Consider the following 16090-nt stretch of genomic DNA (forward strand, 5'->3'; position numbering starts at 1 on the left):
TTGCTCTTCAGTAAGAAAATCAACCTGTTGACTTCTTTTGACTTTTCTTGCATTTATTTTTTGTGTATACACATGCACACACATGCTCTGGGTTTATTTAACACCTCTGACTTCCATAGGCACCCTCTATCATGTAATTAAAAATAAAAAAATATTAAAGGTACATTCTGAGAGTTAAACTACTGAAATAAGACAATATATAGGTGAATGTTTAACTTAACTTTGAGATGTTGTAGATTCTTCCCCTCTTGGACTCACTGACTCAGGAAACCCAAAGTTATATCGAGATCATCTGAAGAAAAAGCTGACCCATGATTGCTCCAAAAAATTTAACGTCCGTATTCAAGATTTCATTAAAGAGATTTTCATTCAGAATGACTGTGACACTTTTGAGAACCTTCTCATATCAAAGGGAACTGAAAAGAAGCCACACATGGTGTTTCTGCAAGGCATGGCTGGAATTGGCAAGACAATGATGTTGAAAAATTTAATGCTGGCCTGGTCAAAAGGCCTGGTGTTTCAAAACAAATTCTCCTACACTTTCTACTTCTGCTGTCGAGATGTGAAGCAGTTGAAGACAGCCAGCCTTGCTGAACTTATCTCCAGAGAGTGGCCCAGCCCCTCGGCTCCTATAGAGGAGATCCTATCCCAACCTGAGAAACTCTTATTTATCATTGACAGCTTGGAAGGGATGGAATGTGATTTAACCAAACAGGAATCAGAGCTGTGTGACAACTGCATGGAGAAGCAGCCAGTGAGTATACTGCTGAGCAGTTTGCTCACGAGGAAGATGCTCCCTGAATCCTCTTTCCTCCTCTCCACTACCCCAGAGACTTTTGAGAAAATGGAGGACAGGATTCTGTGCACAGATGTGAAAACAGCAACTGCATTCGATGAGAGAAGTATTAAGATATATTTCCACAGATTGTTCCAAGATAAGATCAGAGCCCAAGAGGCCTTCAGTTTGGTGAGAGAAAACGAGCAGCTGTTCACTATATGTCAGGTCCCTCTGCTCTGCTGGATGGTGGCTACTTGTCTAAAAGAGGAGATAGAGAAGGGAGGAGACCCAGTCTCTGTCTGCCGACATATCACTTCCCTGTATACCACTCACATCTTGAATTTGTTCATTCCCCAAAGTGCCCAATATCCAAGTAAGAAAAGCCAAGACCAGCTGCAGGGCTTATGTTCTCTAGCTGCTGAGGGCATGTGGACTGACACATTTGTGTTTGGTGAGGAGGCTCTCAGGAGAAATGGGATCTTGGACTCTGACATCCCCACACTTTTGGACATTGGAATGCTTGGAAAGATCAGAGAATTTGAAAATTATTACATATTCCTCCACCCATCTGTTCAGGAGGTCTGTGCTGCCATCTTTTATCTGCTAAAGAGCCATGTGGACCACCCTAGCCAGGATGTTAAAAGTATAGAGACTGTCTTGTTTATGTTTTTAAAGAAAGTAAAAACACAATGGATATTTTTGGGCTGTTTCATCTTTGGTCTTTTACAGAAATCAGAACAAGAAAAGCTTGTGGTGTTTTTTGGCCGCAGGTTATCTCAGAAAATACAGCATAAGTTATATCAGTGTCTGGAAACCATAAGTGGCAATGCAGAGCTTCAAGAACAAATAGATGGCATGAAATTGTTTTGCTGTCTGTCTGAGATAGAAGATGAAGCCTTCCTAGTGAAAGTAATGAATTGTATGCAACAGATTAACTTTGTGGCTAAGAATTATTCTGATTTAATTCTTGCTGCCTATTGCTTGAAACACTGTTCTACACTGAAGAAACTATCCTTTTCAACCCAAAATGTCCTGAATGAAAAAGGAAACCAGAGATGTATGTGAGTCCATTCACTATCTTTCTTTTCAGTCCAATTTTCCAAATCTGTTTATATAAAGCATAACTATACAGGGACAGATTCAAAACTCACCCATACTGGTTGTCCAATGGGGAGTGGTCAGCCTAGAACCTACTTACACACAAACAACAAAACCAGACTCAACAGGTTTTGTGTATATGTGAGTGTGTGTGTGTGTGTGTAAACAATAAAAAAGCTGTCAATTCGATTGTTGGAGGTACAGAATAGGGATAGAAGGGGGAAAGTGATGTAATTCTATTTCAATTAAATGGTTTAAAATTTTTTTTAAAAACAAAATAGAACTTTTAAGGGAAAAACAAGAAATTCACCTGTTTTGACAGCAGTTTCTATTTTTTTAAGATTCATTTTTATTTTGTGTGTTTGTGGTTGTATGTTAGTATGCACACATGTAGAGATGGCCTCAGTGGCTAGAAGATATCATCAGACACCCTGGAGCTATATAGTTAAATGCCAGATGTGTGTTCTGGGATCCAAATTCTTAATATCAGAAGAAACATAAGCACTCTTAAATTAACCACCAAATTGTCTCCATCCTGATAGATGCCATCTTGAGCCTCAGACTGTCTCTTTTACAGACATGTTATTTGATATTATTAATATTTATTTTGTTATTTGTTTTGAGACAGGATCTCACTATGTTGTTGTGGCAAGCCTGGAATTCAGATATCCATCTTCCTATCTCCAGAGTACATGAATTAAAGGCATGTGCTTTCTTGCCTAGCTATTTTTTGTTAGGTATTAGTTCTGCATATTTATGGATTAGCCGTGATACATCAGTTCATATAGACAGGGACCCAGAAAGTAGCTCAGTTCACAGAGTACTGCCTGCTATATTGCACACATCCTGGATTTGTTCCCTAGCATCATATAAAACCAGAGTGTAGTGGTACATGTAGCTAATGGAGGCAGATCAGAAATTCAGGGTCATCTTTGTTTATATAGCAAGTACAGGGCAGGCCTAAAATACATAAGTGTATCTAAGGAATCAAACTGAGCCAGGTGGGAGCTTTTCATGCTTGTAACCATAGCACTCAGGAATCTGAGACAAGAGATTTTCTGAGAATTTTAAACTATTCTGGGCTATAGAAAAAGTGGGTTTCAGGTCAGTCTGGTCTAAAGAGCGACATTCTGTCTCAAAAAAAAATCAAACAACAAAAGTATATGTGTATAAAAATTTGGATCTCTTGATGAATTTTTTTTCAATCCTGAGAATAGAATCTAGGGCATCATATATACCAGGCTCACACTTTACTAGGAACTACAACCCCAGCTCATGTCTAGAGGCACAGTTTAGCCTTCCATTCATTCTGTAATCAAGGCTGCCTTAAACTTCTGATCTTTCTGCATCATTAGAATAAGTAAAGTTGACTGTTTAGGAACCCTGGAATTTATCCTTGAGACTTTCCTTTTCTTAGTTATAGTGGCCTTATTATCAAGATAACAATGATATTAACCCACCATACTGTGGGGATGGAGTGTGACGGTTTATGTCATGTGTGTTTTCTGCCCTTCTGAGATACAAACATCATACTCAGACTCTTTCTTGATCCCTTAGCTGCAAACTAATTCATAAAGGTGAAGTGTTAAGGGGAATATGGTGATAGCTCAGTTGCTGCAGAAGCAAGAGGACTTCAGTTTCATCCGCTGGATCCACATAAAAACAACAACAACAAAACCAAAAACAAACCAGCACTAAGGAGGCAAGAGACATGGTTTTCATACGCAAGCACATACATGCACACATATTCACATGCACTCACAACTATATACACACAAAAAAAGTTCTAAATTGACTCGTATTCAGAAACATGTAAGGCACACTGCCAAGATGGCTTAGCAGACAAAAGGTTCATGTCCTCAAGAATGATGACCTATGTTCAATGGCTTAGACTGCAAGGTAGGAAAAATGATTCTTACAAGTTCTCCTTTGACCTGCACACACATAATGTAGCACACACACAGTAAGAAATGTTACAAGGCAAATTTGATTATCCTGTTAGAGTTGAGGAAAGTAGACAGAGAAGCCACATATATCATCCAAGATACGTACTGAGTAAGTAGTGGCATCTGAAGCTTGAGCCAGATCTTTGCTCTAGGTTTTGACTCAGTAGCTCCAGAACCCTGCCTCATTTTTTCGTTCTAAAACTACCAAGGTTATTTGTAAGACAGGATTTTTCAACTTCAACACTGCCAAGATGTCTAGGTTGTCTTATATCTAGGTTGTCTTATGCTGTTGTGGAAGTTGGGAGGGTAGGTGAAAGCCCCAGACAAGCATGGTCCCCAGTGCATAGGATTCTCAGAATCCTCTGTCCTTTTCCAAGTAGACATTAACTGCATCTCTACATTCAAGCTGTAACATCTAGAATCCCACAGACCTTGCCATATGTCTAACTAAGAACTGGAAATAGGAAATGACCTTAGGTCACTACCCTTACCCAGTTTGGGATTCAGTTTGCTACATTTATGTGCTGTGAATGGCTTGACTTAACTTTTTGTAAAAGAGTAGATTTTGAAGGCTCTGGCACATTTTATCATCTGTTTATTAATATTTTGTGGGTATGAATGTTTTTGCCTACATGTGTGCATGTACATGGTATGCATGCCCATGGTGGGTGGAAGAGGTGTCAGATAACCTAGGAATTGGTGTTCCAGATGGTTGTGAACCACCACATTGGTGCTGGAAACTGGCCTCAGGTCTTCTTCAAGAATAGTAAATGGTCTTAACCACTGAGCCATCTCTCCACCCCCTTGAATTAACTTCTAACAATTCCTTTCTCTTCTGTAACAGGAAAAAACTAATCATCTGTTGGAATGATATGTGCTCTGTATTTGTAAGGAGTAAAGACATCCAGGTACTCCAAATAAAAGACACTAGTTTCAATGAGCCAGCCATTCGAATCTTGTATGAATATCTGAAATACCCCAGCTTCACCCTTAACAAACTTGTGTAAGTTAAAAGTAGACTTAGATTTAGTCATATCACTGAAATAACGGACTAGCCTTCCCAACATCTCTCAGCTAACTGCATAAATGAAGGTTTATGTAGTCTAAAGTGGAATCTTACTGTCTTGACACCTGTAATGTCTATTTCTGACCATTCTTCATTGAGGGCTGGCCCATGAATTTTAGGATGTTGAGAGCATGTGCAGGGTTCTGCTTTCTAGATGCCAGTAGCTTCCTCATGTGACAGCCAACATTGCCTCAATATGTTTCTCAGAATTCTACATGGAAGAGAAAAATTACCCAGCTCGAGAACCAGTGAGCTGGAACTGGGGTACAAAATTAGAGTTATGTGGTCAGTATGGGATAGAGGATCTTTCCAAAGACAGGAGCTTGGGCTGGATGGAAATTGATGGATACATTTCCTTGTTCTGCAGGGCAAATAATGTGCACTTCTTTGGTGATAACCACGCATTCTTTGAATTGATTCAGAACTGCAGTTTGCAATATTTGGACCTTGGCTGCTCATTTCTGACTCACAGTGAGGTGAAACTGTTGTGTGATGTCTTGAACCAGGCAGAGTGCAACATAGAAAAACTTGTGTAAGTCTTTGTGTTCTCCTAGCTCACTGACTCCCCTCAAAGGAGACATCTTAATTTTCATACAACTTGCTATGACAAAAATGCTCTGAACTAAGCAATAATAGAAACAAATAAATCTTTTATTGGATTCAAATTTTCAGCTTTTAGGCTATTGCTGTGGGAAGCCAGGGGAGCAGAAAAATGAAAACATAGCCCCATCACATGCATGGCTGTCAAGAGCAAAGAGCAGAGGATTGATGCACACATGCTAGTGTTCACCTGACTTTCCCCATTCATATGTAGGTCAGGTTCCTGTTTCTTGCCACAGTGGGCAAGACTTACCTTCTCAGTTAACTTAAGAAATAGTCCATAGACATGCCCACAGGTCTCCCCATTTATAGAACTCGTCATTGAGACTCCCTTTCTATGTGATTTTAGATTGTATCAAGTTGACATTAAAACCAACACAGGACAACAGTTTTTAATTTGTGTACTTGTGTCCTATTTTTCTACTGTTCATGTATAGACTTCCTCACTTTAGGAACTGATCCCAGCTAGTCAGTGAGATGGATCAGTGGATTAAGGCATTTGCTGCCAACTCTGCAACCCTGAGTTCTATCCCAGGACCCACATGGAGAAAGGAAAGTACCAAGTTCCACAAGTTGTTCTCTTTTGTTCCATGTTCACCACATTGTCTTTTGCATGTTATAGCATATATACTTGGACATGCACACACAATGTAAATAAATAAATAATGCAATTGATAATAATTAAAAACACTGGGCTGTTATGACAATTAGTTGCTCTCCTGGAGGACCACAACTCAGCTCCCAACTATCTGTAACTCTAGTTCCAGAGGAACTTATACCTTCTGATATCTACAGGCACGAGTTTCACATGTGGTAGCAGACACATGCAGGCAAAAAACTCCTATGAGAAATAAAAATAAGTAAGTCTAATTTAAACTTTACTTAAATTGAAGTGACTATGGAATGTGAAAGTTAATTTCTAATGGATACATCCACTTTGGAAACTATAGCTTCAGTTCAGATTTCATGGTTTCTAACTTACCGCAGAACTCAGAATTCTCACTGGTAAGTGTAAGGTCTATGGTTAAATGACTCCATTTGCTGATAGATGGGTGCTTCCTAAACCATTCCTGCCAGGTGTTCATACCCTTGAAACGTTGAAATTCTGACTGACTGTAGCCTGGTTGAGAAATCCATGGTTATTCGTTATATTTAGATGGATCTCAGATATTGTTGGTGGCACAAATTTGGTTCAGAAGGGTGCCATGTGCTTCACATATAAAATTCAGTGATGAACAGGGTTGTGGTATTAGAGGGAAGGATAGTGATTCTTGGTTTGTGGCTAGTGACAGTAATGGGGGGATGAATATGGAGGACTATAGTTCTATTTATTTACTTTATTATATGTAAGTACACTGTAGCTGTCCTCAGACATCCCAGGAGGGTATCAGATCTCATTACGGATGGTTGTGAGCCACTATGTGGTTGCTGGGATTTGAACTCAGGACCTTCCGAAGAATAGTCAGTGCTCTTAACTGCTGAGCCATCTCTCCAGCTGTATAGTTCTTGATATGTACACTTTTATTCTGTATGGGTCTATGATAACTATGCTTTTGTTTTTCAATGATTAATTTTATTGAGCTGTACAGCAAGAAAAATAAAAAAAATTAGTAGCAGAAAGTAGCCACAAATAGCTAGCAAATTATCCTCAGATCTAAAACATCATCAGAAGTGCCTATGATGGCCCAGTGAGAAAGAAAACTAAAGGGGACATCATATTAGAGACTGCATACATCCAGCATAAATTGACTCAGGAAACCTCACTGAAGCAGTCAGAGGAAATCCTGATCTCCTGATCTGAGACGAGGAACAGGGTATGCATTTTGGGCCCCAAGTAAAAGAAGAAACAACAGCAGATAGATAGTACCTAGATAATATCTGCAAATAGCATGAGTAAGCAAGGTGCTTTGTATCATCCAGCAGAAATAACTGGGGAGTTCTTGACACAGCCTTGCTGGAGTTCACCATTGAGAGTTCCAGGTAGAGTAGAGCATTCTCTCTACCCATGAGTTCCTTCCTTCCTTCTCTTTCATGATGTATGCCATAATCATGTTGTGGCATAAACAGCATAGTAACTTTGATTGGTACTGGCTTACCATCCAGCCAATCTCAGGAACACAGTGGTTTTAGTCTTGGGCTGTGCTGTGTGACTTTTATCTCCACTCCTTATTACAGATCTAGATGGGCCAGCCCATCCCTGTCCAAAGAGTGTTAGAGGACATTTGCAATAAATATACTGGAGTCTGGGACAGAAAAGACATCCTCACTCTCAGAGTTCAATTTCAGCAAGCATAAACAGCACATCACAATTTACTGAGATAGTTAGTGTATGTTACATCTGGTATCTTAATGGATTCACACACATATACCAATAAATAAATGTAATTTTAAAACTCAGCAGGAAAGATGGCTGGGTAGGTTAAGAACCCTTGCTCCTCATGCAGAGAAGCATTCACACTTTACACCACAGCTTACAACCTAGTTCTAGGAGATATAACACCCCCTTACTGTCTGTCTAGGTACCAGCTATACATCTTGGTGCACACATAAACATATAGGCAAACACTCATTCACATTAAAAATAAGTCAGTTTTTTGTTGTTTAATAAAGAGCATTGTCAAGTTCTAAGAGGTTCCAAACCTCCTTCATGTGGATAGCAATAGAAAACACCATGAAGACAGAGGAGAATAAGATGTTATCCTTTTTCTACAGGGTATCACACTGTAAACTTTCACCTGATGACTGCAAGATCTTTGGCTCTGTCCTGATGAGCAGCAAGACATTGAAGGTTCTTAATTTGGCATACAACAATTTGAACCAAGGAATATCCTTACTGTGCAAGGCTTTGTGCCACCCAGACTGCATTCTGGAGTACTTAGTGTAAGCAGCCTTGGGAGATGCACCTTGTGGAGACTGTGGAAATAGTATGAAACTTGCCTTTGTTACCAGATCTGCTGAATTGGGTTGAGCCTGCAGGAGGCTGACTAGCTAGGGAGGGGTGTTCGGTGGGGGCTTCTGGTGGTATTTTTGGGAGAGCAGATCTCTTTTCCTAGTGGCAGTGTTATAGTTCTTATGACAGAAGCTCTCAGATGACAAGAGTAATTCTCACATACCTTTATTACTCCTGGAGAGGATTCTCATATATAGTTTTGGGGTGGGTCAAAATCTGACCGTAGGTGCTTCCTGAGAGCTTGGGGATGGATACCTTATTTACATGTGGGAGAGCTTGGGGTGCTGTCCCTATTTCACTGATGGCCACAAACCTTTCTACTGGGGGCTATGTGGGGCTGTAGCTACAAGACAGGAGCCTGGTTTTGGGAGCAGGCGAGGCTTCCTACTGTCCCTTCTGGGTCTCCAGTGCTTTAAACCTTAGTTTAACCTTACCAGGCTTCCTCTCACAACCCACTGCCCCACAGAGAGATGGTTAAGAACACATGCACATTGCTCTTCCAGAGGACCTATTTGTTTCCTAATACCCAACTTAACAAACATTTGTAGCTCTAGGTCTGAGGAATCAAACAAACTTCACAGGCTCCCTTACTCACATGAACAGACCCACACATAGTATTCACAAGTGAACATAGTTAAAATTAAATCTTTAAAACATGTAATTCTGCATATATACATCATGATTGGTTTCACATCCATGTAGTTCCAACTGTATAGAAGGCTGAGACAGAAGGATTTCAAATTCAAGTTTAACCTCCAAAACAGCCCCATGGAAAGGTGTAAGGAGAGAACCAACTACACAAAGCTGTTCTGACTTCCACATGTACACTGTGATATGTACCTACACACATCATAAACACATGCATACACAAAAATAATCATTTAACTCTTTTTATTTATTTATTTATTTATTTATTTATTTATTTATTTTTTGATTACGTATTTTCCTCAATTACATTTCCAATGCTATCCCAAAAGTCCCCCACACCATCCCCCCTCACTACTCCCCTACCCACCCATTCCCATTTTTTTGGCCATGGCGTTCCCCTGTACTGGTGCATATAAAGTTTGCCTGACCAATGGGCCTCTCTTTCCATTGATGGCCAACTAGGCCATCTTTTGATACATATGCAGCTAGAGTCAAGAGCTCTGGGGTACTGGTTAGTTCATAATGTTGTTCCACCGATAGGGTTGCAGATCTCTTTAGCTCCTTGGATACTTTCTCTAGCTCCTTCATTGGGGGCCCTGTGATGCATCCAATAGTTGACTGTGAGCATCCACTTCTGTGTTTGCTAGGCCCCGGCCTAGTCTCACAAGGGACAGCTAGTGTATGCCATGGTGTCATCTTTTGGAGGCTAATTATGGGATGGATCCCTGGATATGGCAGTCTCTAGATGGTCCATCCTTTTGTCTCAGCTCCAAACTTTATCTCTGTAACTCCTTCCATGGGTGATTGCTTCCAATTATAAGAAGGAGCAAAGTGTCCACACTTTGGTCTTTGTTCTTCTTCAGTTTCATGTGTTTTGCATCTTGTACCTTATATCTCGCTAAACTAAGTTTCTGGGCTAATATCCACTTATCAGTGAGTACATTTCATTTGAGTTCTTTTGTGATTGGGTTACCTCACTCAGGATGATGCCCTCCAGGTACATCCATTTGCCTAGGAATTTCATAAATTCATTCTTTTTAATAGCTGAGTAGTACTCCATTGTGTAAATGTACCACATTTTTTGTATCATTCCTCTGTTGAGGGGCATCTGGATTCTTTTCAGCTTCTGGCTATTATAAATAAGGCTGCTATGAACATAGTGGAGCATGTGTCCTTCTTACCGGTTGGGGCATCTTCTGGATATATGCCCCGGAGAGGTATTGCGGGATCCTCCGGTAGTACTATGTCCAATTTTCTGAGGAACCGCCAGACTGATTTCCAGAGTGGTTGTACAAGCTTGCAATCCCACCAACAATGGAGGAGTGTTCCTCTTTCTCCACATCCTCGCCAGCATCTGCTGTCACCTAAATTTTTGATCTTAGCCATTCTGACTGGTGTGAGATGGAATCTCAGGGTTGTTTTGATTTGCATTTTCCTGATGATTAAGGATGTTGAACATTTTTTCAGGTGCTTCTCTGCCATTCGGTATTTCTCAGGCAAGAATTCTTTGTTCAGCTCTGAGCCCCATTTTTTTAATGGGGTTATTTGATTTTCTGGAGTCCACCTTCTTGAGTTCTTTATATATGTTGGATATTAGTCCCCTATCTGATTTAGGATAGGTAAAGATCCTTTCCCAATCTGTTGGTGGTCTTTTTGTCTTATTGACGGTGTCTTTTGCCTTGCAGAAACTTTGGAGTTTCATTAGGTCCCATTTATCATTTCTCGATCTTACAGCACAAGCCATTGCTGTTCTGTTCAGGAATTTTTCCCCTGTGCCCATATCTTCGAGGCTTTTCCCCACTTTCTCCTCTATAAGTTTCAGTGTCTCTGGTTTTATGTGAAGTTCCTTGATCCACTTAGATTTGACCTTAGTACAAGGAGATAAGTATGGATCAATTCGCATTCTTCTACATGATAACAACCAGTTGTGCCAGCACCATTTGTTGAAAATGCTGTCTTTCTTCCACTGGATGGTTTTAGCTCCCTTGACGAAGATCAAGTGACCATAGGTGTGTGGGTTCATTTCTGGGTCTTCAATTCTATTCCATTGGTCTACTTGTCTGTCTCTATACCAGTACCATGCAGTTTTTTTTATCACAATTGCTCTATAGTAAAGCTTTAGGTCAGGCATGGTGATTCCACCAGAGGTTCTTTTATCCTTGAGAAGAGTTTTTGCCATCCTAGGTTTTTTGTTATTCCAGATGAATTTGCAAATTGCTCCTTCTAATTCGTTGAAGAATTGAGTTGGAATTTTGATGGGGATTGTATTGAATCTGTAGATTGCTTTTGGCAAGATAGCCATTTTTACAATGTTGATCCTGCCAATCCATGAGCATGGGAGATCTTTCCATCTTCTGAGATCTTCTTTAATTTCTTTCTTAAAGGACTTGAAGTTTTTATCATAGAGATCGTTCACTTCCTCAGTTAGAGTCACGCTGAGATATTTTATATTATTTGTGACTATTGAGAAGGGTGTTTCCCTAATTTCTTTCTCAGCCTGTTTATTCTTTGTGTAGAGAAAGGCCATTGACTTGTTTGAGTTTATTTTATATCCAGCTACTTCACTGAAGCTGTTTATCAGGTTTAGGAGTTCTCTGGTGGAATTTTTATGGTCACTTATATATACTATCATATCATCTGCAAAAAGTGATATTTTGACTTCCTCTTTTCCAATTTGTATCCCCTTGATCTCCTTTTGTTGTCAAATTGCTCTGGCTAATACTTCAAGTACTATGTTGAAGAGGTAGGGAGAAAGTGGGCAGCCTTGTCTAGTCCCTGATTTTAATGGGATTGCTTCCAGCTTCTCACCATTTACTTTGATGTTGGCTACTGGTTTGCTGTAGATTGCTTTTATCATGTTTAGGTATGGGCCTTGAATTCCTGATCTTTCCAAGACTTTTATCATGAATGGGTGTTGGATCTTGTCGATTGCATCTAACGAGATGATCATGTGGTTTTTGTCTTTGAGTTTGTTTATATAATGGATTACATTGATGGATTTCTGTATATTAAACCATCCCTGCATCCCTGGAATAAAACCTACTTGGTCAGGATGGATAATTGCTTTAATGTGTTCTTGGATTCGGTTCACGAGAATTTTATTGAGGATTTTTGCATCGATATTCGTAAGGGAAATTGGTCTGAAGTTCTCTATCTTTGTTGGATCTTTCTGTGGTTTAGGTATCAGAGTAATTGTGGCTTCATAGAATGAGTTGGGTAGACTTCCCTCTACTTCTATTTTGTGGAATAGTTTGTGCAGAACTGGGATTAGATCTTCTTTGAAGGTCTGGTAGAACTCTGCACTAAACCCATCTGGTCCTGGGCTTTTTTTGGCTGGGAGACTATTAATAACTGCTTCTATTTCTTTAGGGGATATGGGACTGTTTAGATGGTCAACTTGATCCTGATTCAACTTTGGTACCTGGTATCTGTCCAGAAATTTGTCCATTTCATCCAGGTTTTCCAGTTTTGTTGAGTATAGCCTTTGGTAGAAGGATCTGATGGTGTTTTGGATTTCTTCAGGATCTGTTGTTATGTCTCCCTTTTCATTTCTGATTTTGTTAATTAGGATGTTGTCCCTTTGCCCTCTAGGGAGTCTAGCTAAGGGTTTATCTATCTTGTTGATTTTCTCAGAGAACCAACTCCTCTTTTGGTTAATTCTTTGAATAGTTCTTGTTTCCACTTGGTTGATTTCACCCCTGAGTTTGATTATTTCCTGCCGTCTACTCCTCTTAGGTGAATTTGCTTCCTTTTTTTTCTAGAGCTTTTAGGTGTGTTGTCAAGCTGCTTGTATGTGCTGTCTCCCGTTTCTTCTTGGAGGCACTCAGAGCTATGAGTTTCCCTCTTAGAAATGCTTTCGTTGTGTCCCATAGGTTTGGGTATGTTGTGGCTTCATTTTCATTAAACTCTAAAAAGTCTTTAATTTCTTTCTTTATTCCTTCCTTGACCAAGGTATCATTGAGAAGAGTGTTGTTCAGTTTCCACGTGAATGTTGGCTTTCCCTTATTTATGTTGTTATTGAAGATCAGCCTTAGTCCATGGTGGTCTGATAGGATACATGGGACAATTTCAATATTTTTGTATCTGTTGAGGCCTGTTTTGTGACAAATTATATGGTCAATTTTGGAGAAGGTCCCGTGAGGTGCTGAGAAGAAGGTATATCCTTTTGTTTTAGGATAAAATGTTCTGTAGATATCTGTCAGATCCATTTGTTTCATAACTTCTGTTAGTTTCACTGTGTCCCTGTTTAGTTTCTGTTTCCATGATCTGTCCATTGATGAAAGTGGTGTGTTGAAGTCTCCCACTATTATTGTGTGAGGTGCAATGTGTGCTTTGAGCTTTACTAAAGTTTCTTTAATGAATGTGGCTGCCCTTGCATTTGGAGCATAGATATTCAGAATTAAGAGTTCCTCTTGGAGGATTTTACCTTTGATGAGTATAAAGTGTCCCTCCTTGTCTTTTTTGATAACTTTGGGTTGGAAGTCGACTTTATCCAATATTAGAATGGCTACTCCAGCTTGTTTCTGCAGACCATTTGCTTGGAAAATTTTTTCGAGCCTTTCACTCTGAGGTAGTGTCTGTCTTTTTCCCTGAGATGGGTTTCCTGTAAGCAGCAGAATGTTGGGTCCTGTTTGTGTAGCCAATAAGTTAGTCTATGTTTTTATTATTGGGTAATTGAGTCCATTGATATTAAGAGATATTAAGGAAAAGTAATTGTTGCTTCCTTTTATTTTTGTTGTTAAAGTTGGCATTCTGTTCTTGTGGCTGTCTTCTTTTTGGTTTGTTGAGGGATTACTTTCTTGCTTCTTCTAGGGCGTGATTTCCGTCCTTGTATTGCTTCTTTTCTGTTATTATCCTTTGAAGGGCTGGATTCGTGGAAAGATAATGTGTGAATTTGGTTTTGTCATGGAATACTTTGGTTTCTCCATCTATGGTAATTGAGAGTTTGGCCGGGTATATTAGCCTGGGCTGGCATTTGTGTTCTCTTAGTGTCTGTATAACATTTGTCCAGGCTCTTCTGGCTTTCATAGTCTCTGGTGAAAAGTCTGGTATAATTCTAATAGGTCTGCCTTTATATGTTACTTGACCTTTCTCCCTTACTGCTTTTAATATTCTCTATTTAGTGCATTTGTTGTTCTGATTATTATGTGTTGGGAGGAATTTCTTTTCTGGTCCAGTCTATTTGGAGTTCTGTAGCCCTCTTGTATGTTCATGGGCATGCCATTCTTTAGGTTTGGGAAGTTTTCTTCTATAATTTTGTTGAAGACATTTGCTGGCCCTTTAAGTTGAAAATCTTCATTCTTATCAACTCCTATTATCTGTAGGTTTGGTCTTTTCATTGTGTCCTGGATTTCCTGGATGTTTTGAGTTAGGATCTTTTTGCGTTTTGTATTATCTTTGATTGTTGTGCCGATGTTCTCTATGGAATCTTCTGCACCTGAAATTCTCTCTTCCATCTCCCCTGTATTCTGTTGCTGATGCTCGCATCTATGGTTCCAGATTTCTTTCCTAGGTTTTCTATCTCCAGCGTTGCCTCACTTTGGGTTTTCTTTATTGTGTCTACTTCCCTTTTTAGGTCTAGTATGGTTTTGTTAATTTCCATCACCTGTTTGGATGTGTTTTCCTGTTTTTCTTTAAGGACTTCTACCTGTTTGGTTGTGTTTTCCTGCTTTTCTTTAAGGGCTTGTAGCTCTTTAGCAGTGTTTTCCTGTATTTCTTTGAGTTATTAAAGTCCTTCTTGATGTCTTCTACCATCATCATGAGATATGCTTTTAAATCCGGGTCTAGCTTTTCAGTTGTGTTGGGGTGCCCAGGACTAGGTGGCGTGGGAGTGCTGCATTCTGATGATGGTGAGCGGTCTTGATTTCTGTTAGTAGGATTCTTACGTTTGCCTTTTGCCATCTTGTATTCTCTGGAGCTAGTTGTTATAGTTGTCTCTGGTTAGAGCTTGTTCCTCAGGTGATTATGTTAGCTTCTATCAGCAGACCTGGGAGACTAGCTCTATCCTTAGTTTCAGTGGTCAGAGTACTCTCTGCATGCAAGCTCCCCTCTTGCAGGGATGGTGCCCAGATATCTGGTGTTTGAACCTGCCTCCTGGCAGAAGTTGTGTTCCACTCACCAGAGGTCTTAGGATCCCGTGACTTATCCTGTGTGGGTCCTTGCGGGTGTCCGCAGACTCCCCTGGGCCTAGGGACCACGGTGCTGCAGTGGGCCGGCTGGAAGGGACTTGAGCCCCGTATCTGGTCGGGTTACCTGCTTCCTTAATCAATGCAGTCTCGGGTCCTGTGAGATTGGATTGGAGCAGGCCCTGTGTTCCACTCACCAGAGGTCTTAGGATCCCGTGGCGGATCCTGTGTGGGTCCTTGCGGGTGTCCACAGACTCCCCCAGGCCAGGGACCACGGTGCTGCAGTGGGCCGGCCGGAAGGGACTTCATCATTTAACTCTTTAAATTTGTTTTGATCTTAACACTTTTAGTTTTTTATTAGTTGTTATGCCCTAGTCAACATGGTGGAACAGTTAGTTGGTGTTTAAATTGTATTGAATATTATAAGAAGACTAGAGAATTTTGAAACTAGTACATGGGGGAGTTTGGACAGATTTGGACACATGCTGAACTGAACCACTGTACATAAATCTCTTGAGTACCTGTCAATTTTTACATCCACACTGACTCTGACCCCACATGCACACATACCCCTGCTATCCTTACATACCAAGGGATAAATGTACTAAATTTCAAAAGATTGTAGAATAGTCAGAGTTTGTATAACAGGCACATAGCACTTTGTCAATAACTTGTTCTTAGAATGCAGAATGGACTTTCAACTAGGACATTCACAGAATACAATGCCTATGAATCTGTTGGCCTCATTTCATACTGAATGTGCCTCTCTTGCAAATTGTGATTAAAAGAAATGGGTAGGCTAGCATGGAAGAAAATTAAGGTCTTTTAGACCTTAGCAAAGAAAGATGATTTAGAGAGTTCGATGAAAACAAGTGAATT

General features: G+C 40.1%; 1 protein-coding gene across 2 annotated transcripts; it reads left to right on the forward strand.

The window, feature by feature from the left end:
• Positions 1-226: 226 nt before the first annotated feature.
• Positions 227-8370, forward strand: Nlrp4g (NLR family, pyrin domain containing 4G; the record flags this gene model as incomplete). 2 transcript variants are annotated; one of them, NM_001346422.1, is given in 4 exon segments in its annotated part: positions 231-1839; positions 4667-4825; positions 5256-5420; positions 8201-8370. In NM_001346422.1, coding segments are annotated over 4 exon segments (2103 nt in total), but the record flags the coding sequence as incomplete, so codon positions are not given.
• Positions 8371-16090: the final 7720 nt, after the last annotated feature.

Source organism: Mus musculus, chromosome 9 (assembly GCF_000001635.26).
Source record: "Mus musculus strain C57BL/6J chromosome 9, GRCm38.p6 C57BL/6J".
NCBI classification, from domain to species: Eukaryota; Metazoa; Chordata; class Mammalia; order Rodentia; family Muridae; genus Mus; species Mus musculus.